Source organism: Papio anubis, chromosome 5 (assembly GCF_008728515.1).
Source record: "Papio anubis isolate 15944 chromosome 5, Panubis1.0, whole genome shotgun sequence".
NCBI classification, from domain to species: domain Eukaryota; kingdom Metazoa; phylum Chordata; class Mammalia; order Primates; family Cercopithecidae; genus Papio; species Papio anubis.
Window position 1 is genome coordinate 5,546,961 of NC_044980.1, and position 27,752 is coordinate 5,574,712.

General features: G+C 47.3%; 1 protein-coding gene across 1 annotated transcript in view; it reads left to right on the forward strand.

Moving 5' to 3' along the window:
- The window catches only part of UBE2QL1 (ubiquitin conjugating enzyme E2 Q family like 1), a 44,279-nt gene extending 22,250 nt beyond the window's left edge, over positions 1–22,029 (forward strand). Inside the window, 1 exon segment of the mRNA XM_021939222.2 lies at positions 20,653–22,029. Within this exon segment, the coding sequence (XP_021794914.2) occupies positions 20,653–20,784 (132 nt within the window). The 3' untranslated portion in view covers positions 20,785–22,029.
- Positions 22,030–27,752: the final 5,723 nt, after the last annotated feature.

Below are 27,752 nucleotides of genomic sequence, written 5' to 3' on the forward strand. Positions count from 1 at the left end.
ACACACTTCCACAGGCACACGTGATGTTTTCAGCAGTGGGCCCATGCTCTTCAGGATAGTCTGAAGTGTACACATCTTTTCTCATAAGGTCCCTGGACATCTTCCTGGTCAACTAAATTTTCAAAAGGCTGCTAAGCCCCCAAGGGTGCAGGGTGCTGCGGACGACTGAGCCAGCCTGACAGTTTAGGAGGCCTCTAGTTCTTCCCTCCCTAAACAACCCACGGGGGCTGTCCTGTATGTTATGTTTGCTCCTTGTACCCTAATTGCCATAGGGAAATTCCCAGAAGTGGGGTACTGGATCAAAGGGCAGGAACACCCTCCATATTGATTGGATACAGTGCTGCCAAATTGCCCTTCAGAAAGGTTACCCCAGGTTATGGTTCTGTCGGCAGCAGGAGGCTGGAAATCTCCCAGGTCTCTCCAACCCTGATGATTTCACTACTTCCTAATGTCACTGACAAAGCATATCTCATCATTTTTGCTTACATATTTTGTATCTTATTCAGGTGTAGCATCTTTCATACAGTTGGGTTTTTGTATTTTTTTGTGGGGGGATTTAGGGGATGGGTTTTGGCCACTTGAATTTCTCATATTGCCTTTGGTCTATTTTTCATTTGATTGTTATTTATCTTATTATCTTTAGGAATTTTTTTGTCAGGTTGATTCCCAGGCCTCAGCATTTGGTATCTCTTGCAGCATAGCCCATTATCCTAAAACTCAGTGTCTTGAAGAAACCAACATCTCTTCTCTCCTAGTTTGTGGAGTTGAGGAATCTGAGTGCTGCCTGCCTGGGTGCCTCTGGCTCTGGGTCTGTCATAGAGCTGCAGGGGAATTGAAGGCCAGGGCTGCTGTCTCATCTGCAGATCTGAATGGGGAGGATTGGCTCCCATGAGCACTTATGTGCTGCAGCAGGATGCACTTCCTGGGTGGTGTTGGCTGAAGGCCTCAGTTCCTTGCCTGTGGGCCTCTCTATGGGGCCGCGTACAGTATGGCAGCTGGCCTCCCTCATAGGGAGCTAGGGAGAGAGAGAGAGGGCACCCAGGACCAAAGCTGCAGTCTTTTGTGGCTTACTCTCAGAAGTGACTTTCCATCACTCCGCCATCCTCTGTGCAATAGATGGAAGCTCAGGTCCCTCACACTCAGCGGGAGGAGGTCAGACAGGGAGTGAACACCAGGAATCGGAGATCCTTTTGGGACAGCTTAGGGGCTGCCCGATACAGGAGCATAATATTTGCTGATTCCGTCGGTAAGATGTTGTTTTCATTGTATGTTCAAATCAGTTATTGATGTGTATAGAAGCTCTCACATTTTTACACATACATAATAAATTCTGGCATACACGTTCACGTCAACCACACTTGTATTGTGACTTTCACTTTGTGTGTCAGGTGTGGGGAGAGGTTAATGATAGCCCACCCGTCCATCCATGCAAGACCCATGGCAGCCCATTCTGTTTCTAGCGGATATTGTTAAAGACACTTCATCCTGTCAGGTGTGTCATGCCATTCCACGCATATGTGTGTTTCACTGGCCCAGCCGGTGCTGTCTTCTGTACCTTGCTCTGAATCTTAGTTATTCCACCCAGAACTTGGGCTGGTGGGCCGGCTGTCACTGTGTGTATGTCTGGCCCATTGCTTTTCACACCTGCATATTTTTCCAAGATGTGAATTGATCACATTTTGCTCATCCACTCCCCTGGGGATGCCAGCAATCTCCCACCTCCCTGTGGTCACAGGAACACGGCTACTCACCTGCAAGCAGAGCTTCTGGGCTTGATGCCCAGCTGTGAGCTCACAAGTGCACGAGCCTCAGTATGTGGATTGTCTCGAGGTATTGCCGGAAACTTCCAGAATACCTTTGACATTCTGGAAGTGGCCGATCGACACACTTCCCTGCAGACACCTGGCATCATCCTCCTCTCTCAGTTTTGCCCCTTGACAGGACCCTGGAGGCATCTAACTGCTGCTTTCGTTGCGCTTCCCTGATGACTGGGATCTGAACATCACACTGCACACTGGTCAGCCATCCAGGTCTCTTCTTTAAACATCTGTTGATCTTCTTTCCCTTCCCTACATTGTGTCCTGGCTATCTATTTTTTTTCTTCTCAATTTTCAGAAAATTTTTCTTTTTTCCAGGTATTAATATTTTATGCAAGTGTTAGACATCACAAATATTGTCTTCCCAAATTTTCTTTATCTTCTTCTCTTTCTCATCTTTTATTGGGGAAAAAAAAAACCCTCCCTAATTTTGAAGAAGTTACATTACGATCGAGGCTGTTTGGAAAGACCATTTCCTCACTGTCCCATCACGAGGCATCCTCCTGAGCCTTCTCCCACTGGCTTTAGAGCTTTTCCTTTCACATTTTGGATTTCATCCATCTAGAGCCCTTCTCCATGTGAGCTGCCAGGCAGACACCCAGCTTCCTTTCTCTGCAGTAAACACTTTCCTTGACCCCATTGTCTGAGCCACCTGGTCTTTTCCCACGGCTTTCTGCTGCCATTGTTATCCCACGACAGTCCCATGTAAATACGATTCTCTCTTCTGCTTGGTTCCCCAGTTTTCCTACTCCTATACAAATACGACACTGCCTTTAGGAATGCAGCCTCCTAGTCCAACAGCCAACAGAGTACGACCCCCTCTGCTCTTCTTTTTCAAAATCATCTTAGCTTTTTATGGACCTTGTAATTTTTCAATTATTTGTCAAGAATTTTACTCTGAGCAGTGAACTCTCATTTCCCCACAAGAGCATAGCCTGAAATCTCAGCAGTTTAACACGGGAAAACTGTGTTCTGGCACAGAGTCTAATACGGGCCAGTGTCTGCTCTCTACCTGGAGCACACGGCCTCCAAATTCACAGCAGCAGTGGGTGAGAGCAGCGGGAGGGCATCAGCGCCCGACTGTCTCCACCCAAAACACACACACCTCCTTCTGGGCACCACCCACTGGCCAGAACTGGCCACATGGCCCCCATCTGACTGCAAGGGAGGCAGAAATGTAAGGACCCACATGGCTATTTGTGGAGCATTAACGCTGTCTACCAAATCCAGTTCCTCAAAAATAGCTGAGCCTTTAGGATTTTCTATGTAGGCAATTCTAGCATCTACAAATAATGAGGTCAACAGAAAGTCACATCCCAGTGACGCAGAAAAACTCAGTACCATGAGAGCCAGGCAAAGAAAGCCAGCACAAAACTTATTTTTGCTGCTTCAAATATGGAGATTGAAGAAGCTTGATTTTTTTGTTACCTTTGAATCTTACCACAAGCCAATGTAAATATCACAATAACAAAGCCAGGAAAATTAATCTGTAAAATTGTTCTTATGCCATTTAAAAGATCACAAAATACACTTGGGATTAACTTTTCCATTACTAGGAAAAGGGCAGTTTTAATGACTTACTTCTTAGCTCCCTTTGACTTCTGACTTAGTGCCTTCCACAAGAGGCCCTCAAAAAATTATTGGCTGCAGACATAACATATTCCATATGGTCTGTTCAGTAAAATTGAAAGACTTTACTTTGAAAGTCCAGTTTTCTGAAAAAGTTTACCTTCTAAAAAATATTTATTGGGAAGCTGAGATCAGAATTTGAATGCTGGCAGAAGCTTTAAGCCTATAGGGCTAAAATGATGTTGCCTGTGCACGTGGCGTGTAGTGGTACAGCCTGAGGGCTGGCACACCACAGTCTGTGCCTGCATGTGGATCTTCCATCCAGCATGGAGCACCTGTGCTTAGGAGGTTAACAACAAGGAGTACATGCATGGCATGGGAGGGGGGCATGCTATAGCCGGAGAAGGTTGGGAAGTCCTGTCTTAGGAGGCGTTACTGAAAAATTCCCAGAGCCAGCAAGGTGCTGGTATTTCCTGCCAATGCTCAGACATCACAGGGCTCCAACTCCAGTTCCAGGATGAGGCTTGGGTTCGTGAGGCACTGCCTCTTCCTGCCTCTACTTCCGCGGAGAAGTTACTTGCTCCTTCATTCTTCACTCCATCATTTGAAAAATCACAAGTGCATCTCCCTCCTGGGTGAGAATTGGATGACATAACATGTGAAATACTGCGTGGGACACATTTTGGAAAATGACAACATGCATACCATCCTTTCTTTAGAATTCTAACTGTGGCACGCAGGGGCCTTCAGACTGGTCGTGAGAACCCCACAGGCTTCGTCATTCATTCCTAATGTAAATAAGCTTGAGCGCCAGACAGGGGCAATGAGCACTTGAGTACTGGGATAATGCATGGTGGGGCATCACCTGGAGGTTCCATTGTCACACGTGGTGAGAAGGGGCTGTGAGCGCAGTCTCCAGAACCCAACTGGAGTCCCACCAGGTCACATCCCACCTCCAGCGCCTGCCAGCTGCATGGCACTGTGCAATTTACATCTGAACCTCCGTGCCTCTGTCATGAGGAGAGGCTGGAGCAGTCTTTCCCCGATGAGGACTGAGCGTGTGTGCATGTGAAGTGCTTGAGGCAGTGACTGGCGCAGCTTTCCCCACATTCTATCATAAAGTAAACAGTGTTTGAAGATTTCAAGTGACGCTTGTAAAAATCACTGATTGAATTATTTTATTTAGCTATTATGATTCTTAATCAAAAAGCCAAGATTGTATTGCAATGCCCTTATACAAATAAAAGAATTAAAATCAGAACATCTCCCAAAGTCATGACCTAAAAGTAATAATAGCCATCCTAGTTGCTTATAGAAAATCTCTTGTTAATTTTATTAGGTCAATCAAAAGCAGTCCCTTAGTTTTCTAAGCTTTTCAACCAGAGACTAGGAATCTGAATTTAGAATCAACTTCCTTTCTTGATTACATTCTTAGGACTCTTTTATGATAATGGAACACAGCATTTTCTGCAGAGATCCCCAACTTGCTTTGTCTACACTGACTAAGCTATTTTATGTCATGTCTTTGTCCCCTGTTTCCTTGCAAACATAAAGTGTGTTCTGGGTTTCATTTACACTGGAACCATCACCTGTATAACACCAGCCAATCTGCAAAGGTGGAATGATATTGTGTAGCCCTGAAATGGCTTCAGTCCATTCCTTTTATCCAGTATTTGTAGGACACTGCTGGGTGGAGTCTCACTGAGAGCTCTTAGTTTAACAAGAAACTGGTGTGAGCCGAGGGCAGGGGTAGGAAGGCAGGGCCAATGAAGGGAAAGTGTGAGCGTGGCGGGTAGGGGGCGATGCTGGAGGAGGCAGGGGCATTGTAAAGGGAGCATTAGACTTTGGCCTTGAAGTCAAAGCTCTGTCAGGTGCTGGAAGGGAACTGGCCCTCCAGCCTGCAGTGGAGAGGACCCCGCCCACAAGACAAGCCCCGTCCCTGTGGAGCAAGCTGGAGAACCAGCTCTGGCACAGAAATGCACAGGCTCTCCAGGGACTGGACCCTGCTAATAGGTGCTGGATTTCACCCCAAGACCTGTCAGAAAGAATGCTTTATGAAATACACTTATTTTTAAAAGTACATCAGGATAACTTGTGTTAAGTTCATTGCACCCATTGAAATGGCTCAAAACAGTTTTGGGACTTCAAAATCAGGGTGGGGTATGCCTGTGTAGTCATGGATGAGTATCTGGAAAGCTCAGGGAGCCAGTGGCACTGGGGCTTCCTTCTTCCCAGCAGGCAGGGCCTGAGCAGGGAGGTGGGGGGTCCCGATGTTTGTGCAGAGGAGACGCCTCCGCTGCTTCCACTGCCTCTGCAGCCTGCATCTCAGTAGCACCTCAGGAGCAGCCAAGGCACAAAGCAGTCAAAGCAGTGCCCTCGGGGCAAAGGCACCAAGCATGGTTCCAGCTTATTATGAGGTGTTTGGTTATGAAAAGTTTTTCAGTACTTAAAGGTCTAATTTTCCCACCGGGGAAAACATCTCATTTTAAGAATGTATTTGGGGTTTGCCCTCTGGGTCACAGAGCTACTGGGTCAGTGTTGCTGCAGGAAGCAGCTTTGCTAGGGCTGTGCTGTCCTGACTCAATGAGACAATGACCTCATAAAACTGAAACATCTGGGGGGCCGGTTAAAGAGCCACATGAGGCACCCTTCAGGGGTACACTATTTTACCTGCTCCTAAGCTTACCATATAATATTTGTGAACTGCTGCAGAAAGCAAAGCACATTCTGCGAATACATGGCAGGTTTGGGACAGTACCTTTTGGTTCCTTTCATTGCTTGGAGTGACCTTTGGTCATATCACATGAGAGATGCCCACTCGCTAATTAATGGGTTTCCTCACAGGAAAATGTAGTTGAGATTTATAAAAACAAACTGCGTTGTCTTCACTGGACACTGGACACTAGCTGCCACCAATAATGATTTGCCATTCACAAGGACAGGAGTGGCCCCCTCTTGGCATAGAGAGAGTGGAAACATCCCCTTCCCCTTGGAAACCAGATCCCAACTCCAGGGATCCCGAAATTCCCACCTTCACCCCATCCTCCCCAGGATGGCTCCCATGGGAGCCCACAGACCACCAGCCCACATCAGTGCTGGAGGCCCACGGTCACATGAGGGTGCCCTGGGGAGGGATGGGGGCAGTAAGTAGGACCCTCTACACACCCCCATGCCTACACCAGTGCCCACCACCCTTAGGGCCAGTGATCACCGTGACACTGTCTCAAACAGCCCACCTTGTGTGCTTCTCCATCCTGACCTCCATGTGCCCCCCAGACCTCACTGGGCCTCACAAACTGACCTTGGGCCTGGCCGTGACCTCATCCCAGTCACCCTGCCACCATTGCAGACCAAGTCACCATTTTAGTCATGACAAAGATTCTTGGTGAATTGTGCCTGGAGCACAACCCCTTGCACTGAAGTTCAGCCTGCTGAGGACAGGTGCTGCCCGGAGGTCAGCCTGCTGAGGACAGGTGCGCCCGGAGGTCAATCTGCTGAGGACAGGTGCGCCCGGAGTCCCTACAACCACCACCCCAACCTCCAAAACCCAAGAGGCTTTACCTGGGCTTTTGGTGACATTCCAGACTTTAAGGAAATGGTTGACTGGAAGTCAGTGGGGCTTTGTTCAAAATAAAGAGGTTAAAAGAGAGACCATTTAGGCAGAAAGTTGATGAGCTAGATCTTACAACGTGCACATGGAGACAGCAGCTGCTGGCCTGGTGCCAGTGTCCAGCAGGACGTGGGTGTGTGGAACTGGCATTTGGGTGGCACGGAGAGGCTGCAGGTGGGGATTTCAAGAGTTCCCCCATGTGGCACCTGTAAGCCAAAGACCAAGTGGACTGTTGACCAAATCTGGGTGGTTCTTTGGAAACAAATTGTATATGCAAGGCTGTTCCAGGAGGTTTCATCCATATCCCATATCGCACGAGTTGCAGCTTCACTCAATGCCTCAAGAAGGCAAGCCAGACAAAAGACAGACCTGGTGTCTCCCCAGAACCCATCCTCCTGGAACAAAGTCAAATACCTCCTTGGCAGGTATTGGGGATCTCTAGGGGCATAAATTAAATCTCATTATCTTTATAAGCACAATTCCTTCTTTTAAAAATCAGAAAAGTATCACAGTAGGTGAAGTAAATAATCCACGTAGAAGTCTTGTTATTGCTGTGTTTTATTGCAAAAACAGACTATTTGAAAAAGTAACCTATCTTTTATAGAATTTGTGCCCAAATCATAATATTTTCACACTGAAATTTTCCCTGAAAATATATCTGAAGACTTCCAGTGGTTCCAAAATCTCATTTACTTTATTTATCAGCATTGCTGAATTTTCTTCTGCATTGTGAAACTCCAGTGCTGAGCATGCTGTGTGACGTGAGCTTTCTCTGTCATTGTAAGTAACATGGCTTGGAAAGAGAGTGCAGCTGTGAACTGCCACCATCAAGCCTCCCTGAAGGCATCTCAGTAGCGAAAGCACTAGGTGCCGTTTACCTGGGTTGCCTGTGAAAATCATGCGTTCCTTCTTGATGCAATTTTTCTAGAACAACTAAGTTTGGACTCTTTGGTCCAAGTTGTGAAGTTCCTACTAGCAGGGGCAGATAGTGAATGGTGGCTGCCTCTTTTTTGACAAATTCGTTCCCAGGCTCTGATTCCTGTCACATTTCCTAGTGACATTCTTGGTCTCCTTCATTTTTTTGGACTTTTGCCTTCAACAGCATTGCCGTACCTACTATCTGTGCTGAGAGAACTGTTCCGCAGCAAGGGTGGGCCAGAGCAGTTGTGAAATGAAGTGTCCTGATCACCCAATGGCAGGGGTGATCAAAGCCACAGCAGACCACAGGCAAGGGCTTAGGGTGGCAGGTGGATGATCTCCTGCGCACGTGGGAGAGTGGTCCTAGGAAGTGCAGATGCATTCTGTCGGGAAACAGGCAAAAGGCAGGAGACGTGGTGAGTGGGTGCCCATCAGTGTATCTGATCTCCCTGGCACCCCTCCACTCCACTCTGCTTCCTTCCTGCTCAAGGGCTTCACCCCTCCACTCCACTCTGCTTCCCTCCTGCTCAAGGGCTTCATCCTTCCTGGGAATGAGGAAGGCCAGGCCTCATGACAGAGCTGCCTGCCCTGGGGGCGTCCCTTCTGTCGTGTGCAGCATCAGGAATGCGCTGAATCCCCAGTGCCCCATCCTGAAATCAGGGAAGAGTGGCAGGATAGAGGCAGCCGTGGGCATCTAGGGACACACAGGACAGGAGGCCACAGAGCTGAGTGAGCAGAGTCCCAACCGCTGGAACAGGAAGGCAAAAGTGAGAATTAAGCCACAGAGAATGGGTGGATGGAGACAGCAATGGGGCCCTGGATTCTCTTGCTGTTCAATCTGTGTTCCAAGAAGAAGGAAAAACACGGGACGCTGAGGAAGACCAACTGTGCAGAGAAAAGAGCTGGCCAGATTCTGACCTAAGAAGTCAAGTTGGGTAGGAGAACACCATTGTTTCTTGCAAGTCACTCATTGAGCATAGGAGCAGACAGAGCTGACTTCAACTAGGAGCAACTTCAGTAAGAAAGCAGGGGTCTCTGGGGCTAGTCAGGGAAACGTGTGCCTTAATGGAGCCAAGTCCGAGGAGTAAAATGTTGAAGTAAATGAAGAGGTGCTGATGTCTGTATCCTCCGGTGAGTCTGTCCATCGTAACAAGGGCAGGGGCTATGCTTGTTAAGACTTTTCCAGAATCCTCTGTGAAGACAGCTGGAATGATCTCACAAAGAGAAAACACAGACCGGGGTCTGCTTTGTGCTGAGTGTTTCCGCAGAGAGTGTGCAGTGCAGCCTCCTGGGTGCAGCCCATGAAAAGCAGCTTCCTTTTGAATTCTGGACCTGGCCAAAATGACGAACACAGACTGCCCCTATCATCTCGGAACAGAGACTCACCGGGGAGGTCACCCGCCCTGTTCACCACGTCAGGCAGGGAGTGTGTGCCAAGGCCCTGACATGTGCTGCAAAGACCAGAATCTACGTAGTGAAGGTAGACTCAGGGCCCTGATCATCTCGGGGCTTACATAAACCGTGTGGCAAATGACAGGATGGCTGGCCAGGAGCTCCCTGTTGAGATGATGGTGAGAGAGACACAGGGAAGCGGTGACCAAGGAGCGTCCCATGCCAGGGGGCATAGCCAGGCAGGTCACTTTTTTTTTTTGAGTGAATGATCAGTACTTGTTTGCCTTCTCTTAAATCTGTGACCCTTCCCCAGGTTTCTGAGAGCTGGCCTGGCCTTGGGGTTCAGAGTATGGCCTCCAAAGCCAGGAATTCCTGCACTGGGATCCTGGCCCTTGGCCACTTCCTAGCTGAGTGACTCCAAGCACCTTATTGATCTGTGTGTCTCCGTTTTCTCTTCTGTAAAATAGGGCTGATAACAGCAGAGCCCACTGGTGGAGTGTCTTGGCATGGTTTAGTGAGAGTGTTTGCCCCATCCTGAGAACAGGGCCTGGCTCAGAAAGCCCTTGATACAGCCACTACGATGCCATTAATGAGCATATCTGTCACTTACCTGTCTGAAAGTGCACATTAATGAAACCCACTGGGATCCAGCTGCCTATGCAAAAGTATAAGTATTAGTGGGATCTCCAAAAAATAACCTTGAGAGAACGATCTCGTATCATGACATTTTTAGCAAAAAGTTCCTTTTTCTGCGCTTGCTTCCACCAAGAAAGTGCCATCTGTTTCAAAACAGATTCAGTAATTGCTAGAACTTTCTTTAAAATGTAGAGGCAAGCGCTGCCTCTGTTTTGTAAGCATCTATGAACTGTGCCTTTGGTGCTGCTGGAGCTGGAGGATTTAGTATGATACTAAGTAGAGTGGCTTCGCTTTAATTCCTGATGCATATCACCAAAGTGTACACAAAACTGATGCTGGCTTTGTCATCCTGAGAGGTTTCACCATTTGAAGAAACAGTTTCTGAGTGCCAGCATTACCTAATACCCCGTTTGAGGTCTGTGGGGTGGCAAGTATTTCATAAACCTCTGGGGTTACAGGTTGCTCTCTTTGAACATGTTCATGGCTAAGCTACACTTTTTTAAAGAACCAGATTTTTCTTAATGTGCAAAGAGTGCTAAAAAATAAGGTCAAAAAGAGTTTTCAAAGTTTTGATATTATTCTAAATAAAATAACCATCACACATCTCAGATGACTGTTTTCCAAGAGTTGGCCCGGAGCATGCTTCTCGGGCCATTTCACCTGTGCACGCTTCGTTGCAGCTGCACCCGCCCTAATCCCCCTTTCCTAGATTTCTTGCTTCTCTTCTTGACTGTCCCCAGCCAAACACACCCATCCTCCCAGGACCCCACAGCCTGCTCCTAAGACAGTGTCTCTCTGCAGGCCTGGCCCCGGGTCACTTGCCATAGTGACTCACCACCTCCATCCCATCTCGCCTTGCATGCCAATGCTCATTATCCCCATGCAGGAGGTGTGGGCAGGTAGTGACACAGGTGCAGCGACTAGGTGCAGGGAGGGTGACCTGTTCACGGGCCTGTAGCTGGAGAGCAGAGAGGAGGCACGCTCCCCTCCCCACACACCTCTCCCTGTGGAACCTCATCATTTAGGTTCCCTGGTGTGAGCTCCCACCATTATACCCAGCAGCCTCCTGCCTGGATTTCTGTGCACACCTCAAAGCCAGCCAACCCGAACAGAACTCAGTATCTTGTCCTGAAAACCTGTTCCTCCTGGGTCAGAAGCCTGGGGTGGCTCAGGCCTCCCACTGATCCTTCCCCCAGCCCTGCCCACGTGGCCTTAGTTGGACTCACTGAGTGGCCTCTGCCAGGCCCTTGCCATCTTCTCTGGACCATGACAATAACCTAACTGGACAACACCCCAAAACTGACTGCCACACCACCTCCCAAATGACCCACCCACAAGGAAAACCTGGCCCAATGTGCTCCCACCTGCAGAATGGGCGCGAGTGCTGAGGCACGGGTGAAAGGCCGCCCTGTCAGCTTTATGCCTGCCATGGGCAGAGTTGTGTCCTCCCCAAAATAGTTGAAGTCCTACCCCCTGTGGCTGTAAGTGTGACCTTATTTGAAAATAGGGCCTTTGCAGAAGTCATCGAGTTGAGACAAGGTCTTGCTGGGTTAAGGTGGTCCCTAATCCAATGACTGGTGTCCTTGTAGGAAGAGGGAGGTTTGGATACAGAGACAGATTCACAAAGAACGCCATATGGCAACGGAGGCAGAGATTAGAGCACTGTGCCCGCAAGCTGAGGCACACGAGGGTGCTGGCAGCCCCGGAGTGCTGGAACAGCGTCCTGGAGCAGACCCTTCCCCAGGCCCACATCTCCATGTCAGACTTCTGGCCACCTGAACTGTGAAAGCACATTTCTGTTGTTTCAAGCCCCCAGTTGGGGTGCTCTGTTCCAGCAGGCCCAGGAAACTAGGGCACCTCCCATCCCTGCCTTCCCCACCTCCACCCCACAGCAAGCCCCGACTCCCGGAAGCCTCAGGATGCTCACTGACCACCCTCACACGGCGTCTGCTCCTGCTGCCCCCTCTCCTGCTTTCTGGTTGGATCACTGCCACTTGTCTTTTGCGTTCAGCTCCTGAACCACCTTCCCCTGGAAGTCTCCTCCACCCGTCCGGGCCCCCGGCCCCCTTCGGTGCCCCCTCCTGCACCCCCACAGTCCGCTCTAGAACACGGCTTCTCCACAGGGCTATTCAGCCCCCTAGGGAGTGCTTGGCAATAGGCAGATACGTTTTTGGTTGCCACCACTCGGAAGAGGGGTACTAATGGCATCCAGAGAATGGAGGCCAGCCTGAACAGCCTCAGTGCACATGGCTGGGAACAACCCAGGGAGGCTGCTGAACACCCTTAGTCCACAGGGGCCCCCAAGCCGGGAATGATCCAGCTCCAGCGTCAGCAAGGCCCAAGCAGAGGCACTCTCATCTAGAGGACACCTGCTCCTGCAGAGATTCCAGATGTTTTCATCTTGTCTCCCAGCTCCAGGTGGGAAAAGTGCACATCCATGGTTGCACACCACCCACCACGCCAGCAGGGCCTCCCTGCTGCGAGTCCAACACTCTCTGATCAGACCAATGCTCTTGTCAGCAGCCAAAGAAGAAAAGACGTGCTTACCGTGTTCTGTACACTCTCTTCCACATCTTGATGGGCTCAAACTCGCCTTTAAAAATGAGAGCCCTGGCCGGGCGCGGTGGCTCATGCCTGTAATCCCAGCACTTTGGGAGGCCACGGTGGGTGGATCACTCAAGGTCAGGAGTTCAAGACCCACCTGGCCAACATGGTGAAACCCCGTCTCTACTAAAAATACAAAAACAATTAGCTGGGCGTAGTAGTGCAGGCCTGTAATCCCAGCTACTTGGGAGGCTGAGGCAGGAGAATCACTTGAACCTGGGAGGCAGAGGTTACAGTGAGCCGAGATCATGCCACTGCACTCCAGCCTGGGTAACAGAGTGAGACTCCGTCTAAAAAAAAAAAAAAAAAAGAATGAGAAGCCCACAGATGTGATGCTCGGAAGGTGCGTTTGGAGTGAAGGATTGTGTTCCCTGCATGTCAGCAGGGTACAGCCAGCCTTCTTCCTGAGAACACCGCATCACCTGCTGGGACTCTGCTCGCCTCTCCTGGACATGCCCAGCCCTTCCATCCCCAGTCCCAGGCCTGGAAACATTCTCGCTAGAGAGAGAAATGTCACTATAATGGGAATGGGTTTCACAGTGCATTTTTTTCTGCAGAAACTACTTATCTCTATCAAGGTGGGAGCAGGGCCATGGAGGAGAGTGGTCTCTTCCACCTAAAGCCGCGCCAAGGACTGGTCCCCTTGTGGCTGGTCCCTGTGTGGTTGGTCCATGTAGCCATGTGGCCCCTCGTGCCCCACCACCCAATGCACTGTCCTCTGTGGCCTCAGATCTGGTGGGATGTTCTAGTCATCTACTTTGTGAAGCCACTTCTCTGGTCGCCTGTATGTGTTTGACTTGGGCATGAGTCAGCAGGTCTCTGAGGCAAACAGTGCGTTCTCAAAGTGTAACCGAAAGATCACGTTTATGGCTTCTGAGGTGACTATTTTGAGTTGACACTTTCCAGAAACCACCCAACAAATTTTTTAGCTACCAGATCTAGGAACTAAATCACAACTAGCCATGAGGAGTGTGTATGAATGAGTCTGCTGTTGGTGTCTGAACGATGAAAGGAACCTGAAGCCACATTGGGCACAAACTTTGAGTGAAACCCAACGGGGATCGCAGAAGCCTGAGCACCCCATGTTGGCGTCAGAGGGGCGGTGAGCCGGGAGGGCTGGTCTGCATACTCCAAGTCCTGGTTTCCTGGAGGGAGTCGCCAGCCCATGTGGCTGCCTCCAGCCCTTTCCCTGATGATTCTGGGGCCCTCCACAGGCCCTGGCCCTGAGGCTACCTGTCTTTGGTCTCGCCCCTCGTGGTGCCCTCAGGCCACTCTTCTGTGGTGCCTCTGCCTTCAGTCTCAGGAGTCCTTGATTTGAACCCAGCTCTTCTATAGCCCTTGGCAAGTTGGTTAATGGAAGCCCAGTTTCCTAGTCATTGCAAAGGTTGCCCAGGTCAACATTTAATGAGATGGGATGTGAAAACAGCCACGCAGCAGCCCCACATCAGAGTCGGGCTGAGCATGGAGCAGTCACCGCAGCATTTGTGGGCAGTGTGGGGACTCAGTAGTCTCTGAGGTTGCACTTCAGACAGAACCTCGACATGACCTCATTGGCGGCTCATCGTTTCCGACAGCATGTTCCCACCCTGTCATTTTCCCCTCCCCTGTCTCTGCTCTCCCAGCCCTCTCTGCTTGTCCCCTCTGGGTGGTGCTGGGTAGGGTTCTGGCAGATTCGGAGCCCACCAGGCTGAAGCTTTCCCTGTGCAAAGGGACTGCCCATCAAACTGGCTCATGTGGCCTGGGGCTCCCTCCACTCAGCTGAGAGCCTTCCCGCAGGTTACTGTGGACTCTAGTCAGCAGCCATTCCACAGCAGGGAGGCTCACATCGGTCCCTGCAGGGAGGCTTACATATGGTCCCCACCATAGCCACCTGCATGTGCACACATGAACACACATGCTCACATGTGACATAATACATGTGTATAAGTACCCACAAACACACAAATGAGCACACGTGCACACATACGCAAATGCACATGTATGTACATGCACTACTCGTGCACATGCTCACATATGCACACATGTGCGTACATACACGCACATACGCCCAGACTCACAATAAGGGCTATAGTCACCTTCTCCGGATCCTTCTGTTTCCTGTCTCATCGGACCAGATCCAGCTGAAGTCCCCTGCTTGTCAGTGGCTTAAGTGTCATTGATCTGATTTGGGAATGTGTTTCTTAGAAGAGTCTAATCTGTTGTAGAGTCTCATTTGTCCTTTAGAAACTTACAAGTTGAATTTTTTCTAGGATTTGCTTTGAACATTAAACCTTAAAAGAAAGGTGAAATCCCCAATGTCTTTCCAAAGCAGACCTCCTTTGAAAGATGCTTGTAAGCATTGGTTTTCCTCAAGCCCAGAGTCTAGTGAGCTTTAATTTTTGCTCCCAGATAGAAGTTTTAGGGGAAGCCTAAAATGAGTCCTGCACACGTTTACAACCCATGTCAGGGAGCTCAAGGTTATGAGTGCTTTTAGACTGACAATTCCTCCTTCAAAGACTTTAAAAACAAGTAGCAGCTCTGTAATTTTGGCTCAGGAAATGAGTTCAGGAAACTCAAACCTTTACGTAAGGAGTCTGAACATTTTAACTATTTTTAGAGGGCAAAAGTCTGTCATTCATAGGCAAGCGAAACACAAAAGTACCAAGAAAGAAAGTTTGCGATGAAAAGGAATGAGAAGAAAACTCCAATCGTAAGTATAGAATTAATGTATTAATGTCAGCTTGTTAAGACAGACATAATTCGAAAGTCTAAGCAATTAGCCATGTAAATGCAATATGCTTTATTTGCCTGTGGACATTTTTGTGACTGAATAAGTCATAAAATCTACATGAAAAGACAGAAATGTTGTGTGTTCTTTCAAGAGGACAGAATGAATCTATCTTTACCAAAGGAGAAGACCTTCTGAGATAGTTGAAAAAATAAGAAGCTCCATTTATTGTGTTCACCCTGTGCCTGGCATTGAGCAAAGCATCTTTTATGTTTTAACATATTAAATTCTTATAGAATCTAGTGCCACATAATACTATTATAATGCTTATTTTACATATGAGAAGATCGAAATTCAGAGAGGTTAAGTGATTCACCCAAGGTCACACAGCCAGGAAGTATTGGAGCAGGGATTTGAAGCCAGGTCTATTGAATTATGCAACTCCTTCCCCACCAAATACACACACAAGCACACACACACACACACACACAGACACACACACTCTTAAATTCCATGCCCAAGCCTCCCCCTTCCCCAAGCATCTGTCCATCGTTCCATGAGTATAATGAGCCATTTCACACCTTCAATTTGGGACCCCTTGTCCTCTCCCACCATAGCCTGGTAGACACCTGCCCACCTATGTCTCAAGGCTCAGCTTATGTTATTGTCAATAGAAATATTTCTGAACACACAAATCACTACCACCACCCCTCTTCTCTCTCCTTTCTTTCTCTCTTCCCCAATGTAGAATCCATCATACCCTCTGGGCTATAAGTTCCATAAGGACCAGAATTATTCTTTTTAGAAAGCTCTGCAGTCCCGGTCACCAGCACAGTTCCTGACTGAGGGAAGACCTGCAGCAATCGACTGCTGAATGAATAAAGAATGAGTTGACTCTTCCTGCCTCTGGCTCTTTTAGTTCTACACACCAGTGGTTCTCAATCAGGAGTGATTTTGCTCCTGTGGGGACATTTAACAATGTCTGGAAACAATTTCTTGTCATTACTCATGGGGTGCTACTAGCATCTAGTTGGTAGAGGTCAGGGGTGCTGCTAACTTCCTTCTATGCAGGTATAGCCCCTACAGCAAAGAATTACCTGGCCCAAGATGCCAACAATACCAAGAGTGAGAGACCCTGCCTGCTCCACACCCTCTGTCCCAGCAGCTGCAACATGCCTGGTTATCTGCCCGTAATGGACTCTAAGCCCTAAAGGCAGGGACCTGGTATCACTTTGTCTTGTTAGACCCGGCACCCAACACATTGAATAAATGCATAAATGAATAAATGAGAAACATTAGACAATTGAGGGAGATGCAGACGTGCCAGGCTGAAATTCAAGTACATGGGGACTGAACTGGGGACCTAAGTTTGGGGGCACTTGTCATCTTATTAGCTGTGTTGAAATGTTTTCATGCTGAATCGTTGCTATTGGCCCTCAAAAGGCCATAAGGGAAAAAAAGAATCAAATCAAAGTACCACCTACTGGTTTTGTTTGACAGATGCAGCCCTGGAGAATTGTATTCTCATTAACACTGTTCGGCTTCGATATTACAGTGAGACTTTTAAGGTGGTGATAGCAAAATCCTGTAGTTGTTCATAAATACACACTTACCATGTGTGGCTCAGGAAAGAGAGAAATTGTTACTTATCAAAAGTGTTGCTGTAAACACTGAGTGATAACACAAAGCTGTTGTAGTGGATGAGTGAAAAGTCACATCCACGCCTTTTAACATTAAGCACAAGTAGAGATATTTTAGAAGAAATGAGAGTCATTCAAAGGAAATATCTCAGACTAGATTCTTTGATTATTAAACAGAACCAGACAAGGGAGAAAGGTAAGTGTTATGAGAATAAGAAAAACGCTATTAATTGTATGAAGTTCAAAGTCCTCAGTGTTTTCAAATGCATTATCTTATTGGATGTTCGTCATGATGTGTGACATTGTCTGCACTTGATTCCCAAAATTTCACTTTGCAAGAGACTGTATCCTGGAAGGATGAATGGGAGTGCCCAAACATCTGCAGCAAGCAGGGAACACGGGATGGAGGGGTTCCCCTCTTCTTGGTGCAGTGGGCACAGCAGGGCATGTCAGAAAAACAGCTCTGTGACACTGGGAGAGCCAGAAAATAAAGGGGGAATGCAGGGAGTGGCTTCCAAGTCCAGCATTTCATTGTGTCAAATTTAAACAGCCAATCAGAATCAGATGAACCTATGAAAAAAAAATTGTTAATTGTAAACGTGGGTGTAAGAGACAGGAGATGAGATGAGAGCTCCTTATCAACAGTGTAGTGCAATAAATGCGCTGAGCCTCTGACTGACTCATAACGGGCTCTGTCTCCCGGTTGTGGAATTGACTAAGCACTGGGACTTTCTGTTCATAATTCTAACAGGGAAGAAAAGGCAACAAAGAGTGGTCTGTTCCTTTGGGGTTTTGTTTGTTGTTTCTTGTAACAATTGAGACTTTCACAAAGAGTAGGCAAAGTGTGGATTCATGCCAAAAGCCACAGAATATTCCAATATGATTGTGAGCCTCTATTTGTCTAGCTACCTTTAGCTCAGGATTTTCATATAATACCATAGATTTTCAGTATTATAGAGCAAAAGGATAGAGATGGTTAAAAAAAATCATTTTAGCCAAAAAAATCAACCCTTGTGATATTTGCTGTCACCTGATGTAGAAATTGATGCTGGCCGGGCACACTGGCTAATGCCTATAATCCTAACACTTTGAGAGATGAAGGTGGGAGGATTGCTTGAGCCCAGGAGTTCGAGACCAGCCTGGGCAACAAAGCGAGACCCTGTCTCTATAAAAAACAAATTTTAACTGGCTATATGTGGTGGTGCATGCCTATAGTACCAACTATTTGGGAGGCTGATGCAGGAGGATCTCTTGAGCCCAGGAGATCAAGGTTGCACTGAGCTATGATTGTACCACTGCACTCCAGCCTGGATGGGTGACAGAGCGAGACTGTGTCTCAAGAGAAAAAAAAGAAGGAAGAAATTGATACTAACATCCTCGCAAAGATGTGAAAGATGTGTTTTCATATGTTTAATAAGATAACTTTGGACTTTGATCTCAGCCCACAATGATGATGATTATGAATATATGAGCTCTGAGTGGTCTCTTTTTATCAAGTATAATTACATCACATAAGCAAATATGCTTGAAGTTATAAAACTCAAAATAGGAGTCAATCCTAGTGAGGCATGGGGATGTTGCTAGCAGTAAATAAATGGCCATTTCCTGTCATCTTCTCCTCCGATCTTCCTTCATCCTTTTAGCAATTCTTCTGATGTGAGCTATACAGCATTTTTGAAAAGGTGTGCATGGTGGCACATGCCTGTAATCCCAGCACTTTGGGAGGCTGAGGTGGGAAGATCACTTGAGGCCAGGAGTCCAAGACCAGCCTGGGCAGTGAGACCTCATCTGTATAAAAAATAAAAAAATTAGATAAGTGCGGTGGCTCACACCTGTAGTCCTAGGTACTCAGGAGGCTGAGGCAGGAGGATTGTTTGAGCACAGGAGTTTGAGGTTGCTGTGAGCTACGATCGTGCCACTGCACTCCAGCCTGGATGACAAAGCAAGATCCTGTCTCAAAAAAAAGAAAAGAAAAGAAAAGAAAAGAAAGAAAAATAAAAAGAAAAAATTTTTTTAAAAAAGGAAAAGTCCTGCTGCCCCCAATGACAGATGCACAAGTGAAACCAGAGGGATATCCAGAGCAGGCAGAGTTTGGTAACCCTGGACTCCTGACTCCTCAACTAGGGATCGGCCTGTGTGTCCACTGTTGAAAAGACAATTATCGAAAAGGAAGCCTAGGTAGGCTCCGAATACAGGCATGTGAAATGGCCTCTTCCCCTCCACATTTCAGGTGACTGGGCAGCATCTGCCCAGTAGATTTAGAGGTCATTGCAGCTGCCTTCCCACTGGAGTTGTCAGTGGGTTATTAGAGAGCCAGGATCGGGTGGATCGTACTTGCTGGTGGCCACACAGACCCATGTGGCTTCTGCCCTCTATGGCTGTCCAAGGCGCCTGGCTGCTGTGTGTTGGAGCTGCTGGTGGGGAGGCCTGGACCCTATTCACATCCCAGTATGTGCCCACAGTTGTGCTGTAGCACCAGTGCCCCGTATTGGGAGTGCAGAGGGTCTATTCAGAGAGAAATTCTGTTCGCCAAGGTTCCTGAACAGCAGGCGATGGTTGGTAATCATGCACCTGCCAGTGGACGAAGCTCAGCCAGGTCTTTCCAGGCATTTCTGCCCCATCTGCAAAACATGTACATGGGATGCCCAAGGAGAGGAGCAGATCTTCCAGGAGAGCCTGGGGGAGGCTCAGTGGAAGTAAATGTGCCTCAGAGGCTAAGGGAACGTCTCAGTTGATCCACCATTAAGAGGCTTAATGAAGAGTAACTGAGACTGGAAGAGTGAGAGCTGCCACAGGTCCAACTGAGGCGAGCATCACCCCAACTCCTGGTTGTCTTCCATCTGCTCCTCCCCTCTGGTGCCAGATATGCCACATTTTCCAGGGCTTCCCGAGATACTGTCACATGGGCAGTGTTGCCTGATTTCTTCTTTCTCATAGTCCAGAGCCCTCTTGTGCCATCTGAAGATGGGTCAGTCCCTTTTGACCACTGCAGAGACAAGTGCTCTGTCCTTGGGAGCAGAACACGCCTGATCACTGTGAGGGGACGTGGCTCTCTCCACCAGCCCCACCCCCTCCTGGGATTGTGTGACAAAGCACCTGCCCTGACCTCTACCCCCTCTTGGACCTCGAGGACAGGTCTCTTCTTCCATGAAAATGTCCACCGTCACCTCACAAAATGGTGCTGAAGTGACACAAATTCCAATAAATTCACTAATGGCTCTGGAACTTGAATTTTAAAAAATAGAGTTTTTAAATATCTGTAGAAATATACAAATATACACATCTCTCTATAAATACATTTATCTTCACTGTTATCACAGATGGAATCTGAAGTGGTAATTAAAGGCATTCTTTGGAGGGGGGGAAAGAAAGTTCGAACAGTCTATTGCCTCAGGGAGAGCATGCTTGGCTGTGAAGTGATGCCCTTTCGATAAGGCCGGCCCCTCCTGCGTATCTCAGGAACTGGGCCAGAGATTGCTCTCCGGCACCGTGGAGTGAGCAAGTTTGGATTCAGCCAATGCTGTGTGTGGGTTTGTAAAGACAGCACCCCCCTCCCCCAGAAGGCTGCCAGCCCCAGGCTGCCCCATCTGTTTGCTGCCAGAGCTGAATTGTTCTGCATCTGGGCAGTGAGGCTTGCCCCCACCCTGCTGGTGGACAGTCATCAGAAATCCCCACGACTCCGTGTGTTTTTAATAAAGATGGTAGGAAACAGAATTCCCAGTGACCTTCTAACCTGGTTTTTCTTTTCATCTCACGCAGGGACGGATCTGTAGGAAAGCTGGCAAATCAAAAAAGTCCTTCAGTCGCAAGGAAGCTGAAGCTACCTTTAAGAGTTTGGTGAAGACACATGAAAAATATGGCTGGGTCACCCCGCCCGTGTCCGATGGCTGATGCCTGCCACGTGCAGTAGACGCTCGAGCGCCTGTCCACACACACACCAGTACCCTGACATCTCCTCAACGCTGTGCATCCTCCACCCTTTTTTACTCCAGCCAGAACTGCATCCTGAATGCCAAGGAGACGTTTAAGTTATTTATGAACAGATGTGTTTACAGAGAGGAAGAGGGAGCAAACGCCATTCGGATTCTCTTTCGATTTTAAATGAATGATCACCTCGAAGTCACTTTAGAACACATGTTGAAATGGTGACATTTCCCAGCCTGCCTGCCCCTCTGCCCACCCCGGTCACATTGCCCTGAGCTTCCTTCCATGACAGCAGCTCCCACGAGCCGGCAGGAAACTCAGTGCCCCTGCTGGCTCCATTTCCATGTAAATGGCGCCGTTCATATTTCATAGGGACGCCGTGCATCGCCGCCGTGCGTCCCCAGCACGTGTTTGCTGTGCTCTGTATCTCTGTTTTTCTTCCTGGAAAGTCAACATAACTTGAAGATGTGTCTTTCTGTGGCCCATGGTCCGCTGTGATGACATTTAGACCTCATTTGTGCTATGACCTTTGGCTCATGAAAACACAAATTTAACATTGCCAGGTTCTAGTGATTTAAAACCACAACTGCCCACGTGGTGGAAATGTGCCCTCGATGCTGATTTGTGGTGTGCTGCTGTCCACAGATAAACCAGTGCCATTAGATGGAAGGCAGAGGATGCTGCGGCCACCCCCGGCAGACGGTGGCGTGGACACCAGATGCGCCCTCTGGGGCTCAGAGCAACGGGTGGTCAGCTGCGAACAGTCTCGTCCGATGTTAGGAAATGGTCCTACGGCCACGCCTTTGTGTTCCTGTCTTCTCTCCACCACCAAAAGCAAAAGACGATTTCCCATTCACTGCAGTCATCTGACTCATTTTATTATCTGTGCTAGTGACAAGGAATGTCAGAACTGCCAAAGGATACCAAGTGATCATATGATGATTTGCATGACCGGGTCTCTTTCACCCAATAGTCACTTGTGTGTCCCCCAAAATTGGGATGGGTGAGCACCCTTGCTGTGGTGTAAACTTCCTGTTATTTAATCTCCCCACAATTTCATTTTTCTCTTCTGTTAAGTTACTTAGAACTTTCTAAGAAACTCCATGAAATGAGGAAATACTGTTTCTAATAATATGAGGAAAGAGGTAAAAATGTTCATTCCAAGTGGAAAGTCTTATTGGACACATTTTAAATAAAATCATGCATACCTGATACACTGCCTCAAGGATCCAGTCATTGTGGGCTATCCTTCCATTTAAAATATGTCAGATATTCTTAAATTTTTTAAATATTGCAAATACTACAACATGTAATTGTAGAGCAACAGTCTAAGTCAGGTACCGGAAATGAGTCTTAGGAACCCATAGTCTTTGCAAAAATTAGGTAGATTGAAATGGTCCCCAGAAACAGCCAAGGAGCTGAAGGGATGATTGGATCAAGTTCAGATGTTGCCAATTGTATCTTACCACTGTGAGGGAGGAGAAGTCTTCTGGGATAATATATTCAATTCTTCAGGCAGTTTTGCCTACTTGGGAACCTGCCCATTTGGTTCAAGGCTTTCAGAGGTCCAAGAGGCCTCGCCTTAAAGAACAAGGATTGATGCCTTTCAGCAGGGCTGGCCATTCACCAAATTTATTGTTACTTTTGTTTTTCTTTACCACTTTCTTATTTGCCCCCAAGTGCACACAGCAGCTCTGCTAGACCAGAATGACAGTGTATTAAGAATGCAGGGCCTGCTCAGGTTCCCTGTGGTCATAATAGTCGTGAAACTTGATGACAGTGAACTTACAATGTTCATTCATGCAACCCTCTATGGTGGCATTCTCCATCCCGGAAACCTGACATTTGGCTGACAGTCTTTGGACCCTGGAGCTATTGACCATCCTGGAATTACACTGTGGAGATTAAAGACCTAGGACAGAAACATCTTGCTAGGGAAAGCACCTGAGTTTATTCCTTTCTAAATAATTTCCCCTTCTAATGAAAACTAAAAGCAGTTTTACTTTAGGGGGAAAAATACATCCACAGGCAGGTCATTTCAGTAGTGTTTATTACCTGATTGAAAAACAGGTTCACGTTGGTCTCTGAGAACTGCACCAAGGGGTGCAGCCAGGAGACTGGTCTGACCCCGGATTGGGCTGGGTGACAGCCAGTGACAGAGCAGAGAGACACTCAGCTCAGTGTCGCCCCTTCCATACACTCAGAGTTTGATTTTTTTGCATGGCATTTCCATTGGGTTTATTAGAAACTTATAGAAGAAATCAATTCTTTAGTGAACGAAATACCGTTTTTCACTTCAATTGGTAAGAATTTCTCACTTTAAAAGCAGTAGGAAGTAATGTAAAACTCAACCATTGCTTGGACTGTTAGGAGTGCAGACTCCCTTTTTGGTGGACTCCCTTCACAGGCAAGCATGGCTGTGCCCAGCCATGGAGGCACCCTTAGGACAGTGAGCACAGGCCTGGCTGCCCATGCCTTGGCCATAGCCTCCTTCCACCCTGCTGAAGTGGACACCTGCCTCTGGAGCCCAGGGTGAGAAGGAGAGCCCTAGAGCCTGGGGACACAGTCCCACATAAGCCAAGGAACCTCTTCCTCTTTGGACAGACAGCGAGGGAATAATCAGACAGTGGCTGCAAATGTTCATGTCCCGATAGCTCCACACACCCATGCATCTGTGGAAACTCAAACCAAGCCAGAGCTCACAGAGCCAAACAAACAGAAAATCACAAACTCATCTGTCCTCTTCTCAATGCAAAACTCCTTCCCGTCCAATAGTTTTCCTGAACCAATCACCCTTGTTATTGGGTATCTTCTCCACTGCTGGGTAAGACCTACACATGGTCTGGGTGGACTGAGAACTGCTTATGCCTTAGAGAGTTCTATGTAAGCAGCAAGGTTATTCCCCCAAGTTACACACACACACACACACACACACACACACACACACAGGCGCCAATACTCCTGCAAAGACTTGCTGTCTCTAAAATCCACTACTCAGAAAAACCAGGATGTAGGCTTAAAGTTTTCAGCTCCATCTGTCAAAATTTGACCTTTTTTTAAGAGAAAAATATGTAGACGAGTGAAAAAGACCTGGGATTGAAAGACAAAAAGCCACGTATCCGTGTAACCCTGGCCAGTCACTCCACCTGTCTGAGCCTCAGTTTCCTCAGCTGTGTACTCCTAGCAGGTCAGTGTGAGAATTGGCCAAAATGATGCAGCAGAAGTGCTTTGGAGACTAAAGATTGTCAACAAAATGTAAGTGTCATTTTCATAGTATCAGGAAATTTACTTTACAGCAGGCTTTAATTAGAACCCACGTAGATATCGACTCAGAATGATCAATTACAGTGGTTAAAATACACGTACCTGGTAATCATATACTTGCTTTCCGTCCCCAGTTCTTACATTAAGTCAACCAACTGACCCAAAAATCAACCAATAACAACTGACCATCTCTCCATTCACTCAGCATTCTCCTCTTACATGCAGGGCGTGCAGAAGATTAAGGTACAGCCCCTTCCCTGGATAGCAACTCAAAAGATAGGAATAACACACAGGCACCAGCACCAAGCAAGGCAAGTGCCAAATTGCACTGCAGAAATTAAAGACATTGTGCAAGTCCAGAGATTTTCTGACTGAAAACCAGAAAGATTTCATGGAGTCAATCAGGTTTGAGCCATGGTTGGGCAAAGGGAAGAAGAAGGGCAGGTGTAGAAATAGGAGGGGCTGAGGGCACCTTGAAAGGGAGTGTGGACTCTGTCCTCACTGGCCTTGAATGGGAGAACTGGAGTCTTCTTGCCACCTGTCACCTGCAGAGACCCTATTCATGGAGCTGATTTCAGGAAGCAGGACACAGTCCCACCTGACAACCTAGCCTGGTGTGTGGAGCTTGCCCTGTGCGTAGGAATTCTATTTCCGTGTCCCCATCCAACAGCAGGCGAAATTTTAATGGAATTTGCTTTCTAAAGGGGCAGAGCTTACTTCCTGACTGTAGTGAGTGTAGAGCCACTGAATCTGGAAGACCACTTAGTCTAATTTTACACCCTCTGCAGTGAAGGAGGTGAGCCCAGAGACTTTGAGGGGCTTGTCCACAGTAGGACAGGAGCAACAAGGCCACTGCCTTACTGTGGCTTTCTGATCCTTTATGTTGCTTCATGAGACCATTAGGCAATTCATGTTGCCCTCATCAAACACACACTCTTCACCCAACCATTGAATCAGTACAGTCACGAGTCTTCCAAGCCAGCTGGGAAACACCCACATGATCCATTCTGTGCCCAAAGCAAATTGGAGCAGAGGGCAGAAATTCCCTCCAACTGCTTTGGGAAGCTTCTGTAAGGGGCTTGGAGCTCAGCCCGTGGGACTGTAGTCAGAACTTTGTAAGACACTGAAGTCATGTACAGCTCTGTTCTTAGTTTTCTGCTAGGTTCTACTTCTCTTTCGAATTTTTGCAGCCTCTAATTCACATAGTATTGAGTATCATTTTTAAGCCCAGGGCCTGCCTGATCCACAGAATGTGGTCAGTAAACTGGAAAGGCAAACAAACTCTGTTGACGTTCGGGAAAGCAATAAGTGATGTTAGTTTGGTTACAGAAGAAACACGGGAGCAAAGTGTGCTGGCCAAACAGAAACAATCAAAACAGAGGGAAGTAAGATTTTCTTTCAAGGTCATGATAAGGCCAGACAAATAGAGTGCAATGAGGGGGTCAGGTGCGAGGCCGTCCTCCCAGGTCAGTAAGGCCGCATAGAAGGAAAAAAAGATCCCTGCACTGCCCCCCACTGCCAATTCACCCTGTGTCTCTTGCACAGTTAAAACCAGGAGGTGGCTTTCTCTTTTCTTCTACTGGTGGTAAATTAAGTGACTGTCCTACTTTGTAGACATGCAACCATTTTGTGTCTCTAGATCTTGGGCAATCACTGGTGATGACACTAATTGAGCTAACACAGAAACTGCTGTCACCTGATGTGCTTGGTTTCATTCCTGCCTGCCTTCTCTACAATGTGACTTCATTTCATGAATGTGGTTACCATCATGACAATGCTAGGATGCTGATCTGTATACCGTGAGTGACTGCGAACTTTCAGACTCTCACTGCAATTCATGGGGAGACTTTGGTGTATCCTATTTCCAGAGTTATCCTCTTCTGTGATCCTCAGAAGCAGAGAAAAAAAGGCATGTCGCATAAATCAATAGGAAAGAAATGTTTACCACTGGAAGATGGTGAGTGCATGAGTCAAATAATCTAGAGGCACTGCCCTAATGAGAAAAAAACAGTGATTCTGGAAAACAAATCTTTAAAACCAATAAACGTCTTTACACAGAATGCTTGCTGTGTCCTTGCATGGTCTGTGTTCAGTAACTCTCAGGATTTATCTGGGTCTCCACGTGTGTTCTCCCCACCAGCCACGGTGAGTGAGACCCACTTGGCACCCTCTGATCTTTTGTCCTTTGACTCCTTCGTGGTTTGCCAAATGAAAACCTTAAAGTATATCATGGGTGTTCTCCAAAAAAATCAATGAAATGTAGCTGAACCAAATCTAATTAATGTAATCAGTGTGACTTAGATTTCTCCTTCAGCTGCCATTTGCATTACAAAGATTCGTAAACGTTATTGATAAAGATTTCCATTAAAGTGTCTCGATGTAAGTGAAATAGTGTGCTTAGCACAAAACTGTAGCCTAAACTACTACTGAACTATAGAGATATTTCTTTGGAGAACTTATAGAGTAACAATTCTGGAAAATGACAATTTTCAAGTGCCCTAAGCACCATTTATTGAAGAGGCACTTCAGCTCACTTTTCACACTAACATGTATGTTGGTATTCAGTTTTTGTTTTAAGCCATTTACCCGAGGAATTTCTCAGCCCTAGTCAATATTCAAGATCATTTTCTAATCAAGAGCGTATTTTTAAAAATCTCAAAATGTGGCTAATTTAGTACTGAACAGGCCTGGGCTGTTGATCAGAAAACCACGCCTCTTATCACATGTTGATAAGGCACTCAGCCTTACACCCAGACACTTGGCTTCCACTTTCCAAACTGAAATTCTGAAGTGCATATCTACTGTTGAGGGCTGTGGTGACAAGACAGGCAATGTGTGGGAAGTAGGCCCAGGGCCTGATGTGTAACTGGAACTCAGTACATTATTTTACAAATAACAGTGAGATTGGTTTGGCACAGTCAAGCTGACCACTTGAGTTGGCTGTTAGGATCCACTTCCAGGCTGTTCATTTCATCCAGGTGAATTTGCATCCTTTCCTTTGGGTGAAAGCATGAAAGATACACCATCAATAAGGCATTGACTCTGAACTTGTGGGGTGATGGAGATGGAAGTGTGCCAAATCACAAATTCTCCCCAGAATGCATCCAACCTCAGCTGTGTCAGAGAGTAACAGGCAGTGGTCTGGGTGATCTGTGTCCAGGGACGTATTTTTGTTAAGGCAAAAGTAAGAGACCCAGCAGGATCGAACAGAGCCCTGGCCTTTCACATTGGCAATCCAAGGTGTGTTCTGTGTCAGTAGGCTAGGTGCAGGGCACAGCTGTATAAAATTCACACTCTCCAGCTCTTCTTTGCCACATAAGGTTTGTCTTAAGAGAGGTCTTGATATGGTTTGGCTCTGTGTCCCCACCCAAATCTCACCTTGAATTATAATAATCCCCACGTGTCAAGGGCAGGACCTGGTGGAGCTAATTGAATCATGGGGGCAATTTCCCCCATGCTGTTCTCGTGATAATGAGTGAGTTCTCATGAGATCTAGTGGTTTTAAAAGGGGCTTGTCCCTTCATTTGGCACTCATTCTCTCTCCTGCCACCCTATGAAGAGATACCTTCCACCTTGATTGTAAGTTTCCTGAGGCCTCCCCAGACATGTGGAACTGTGAGTCAATTAATCCTCTTTTCTTTATAAATTACCCAACCTTGGGTATTTCTTCA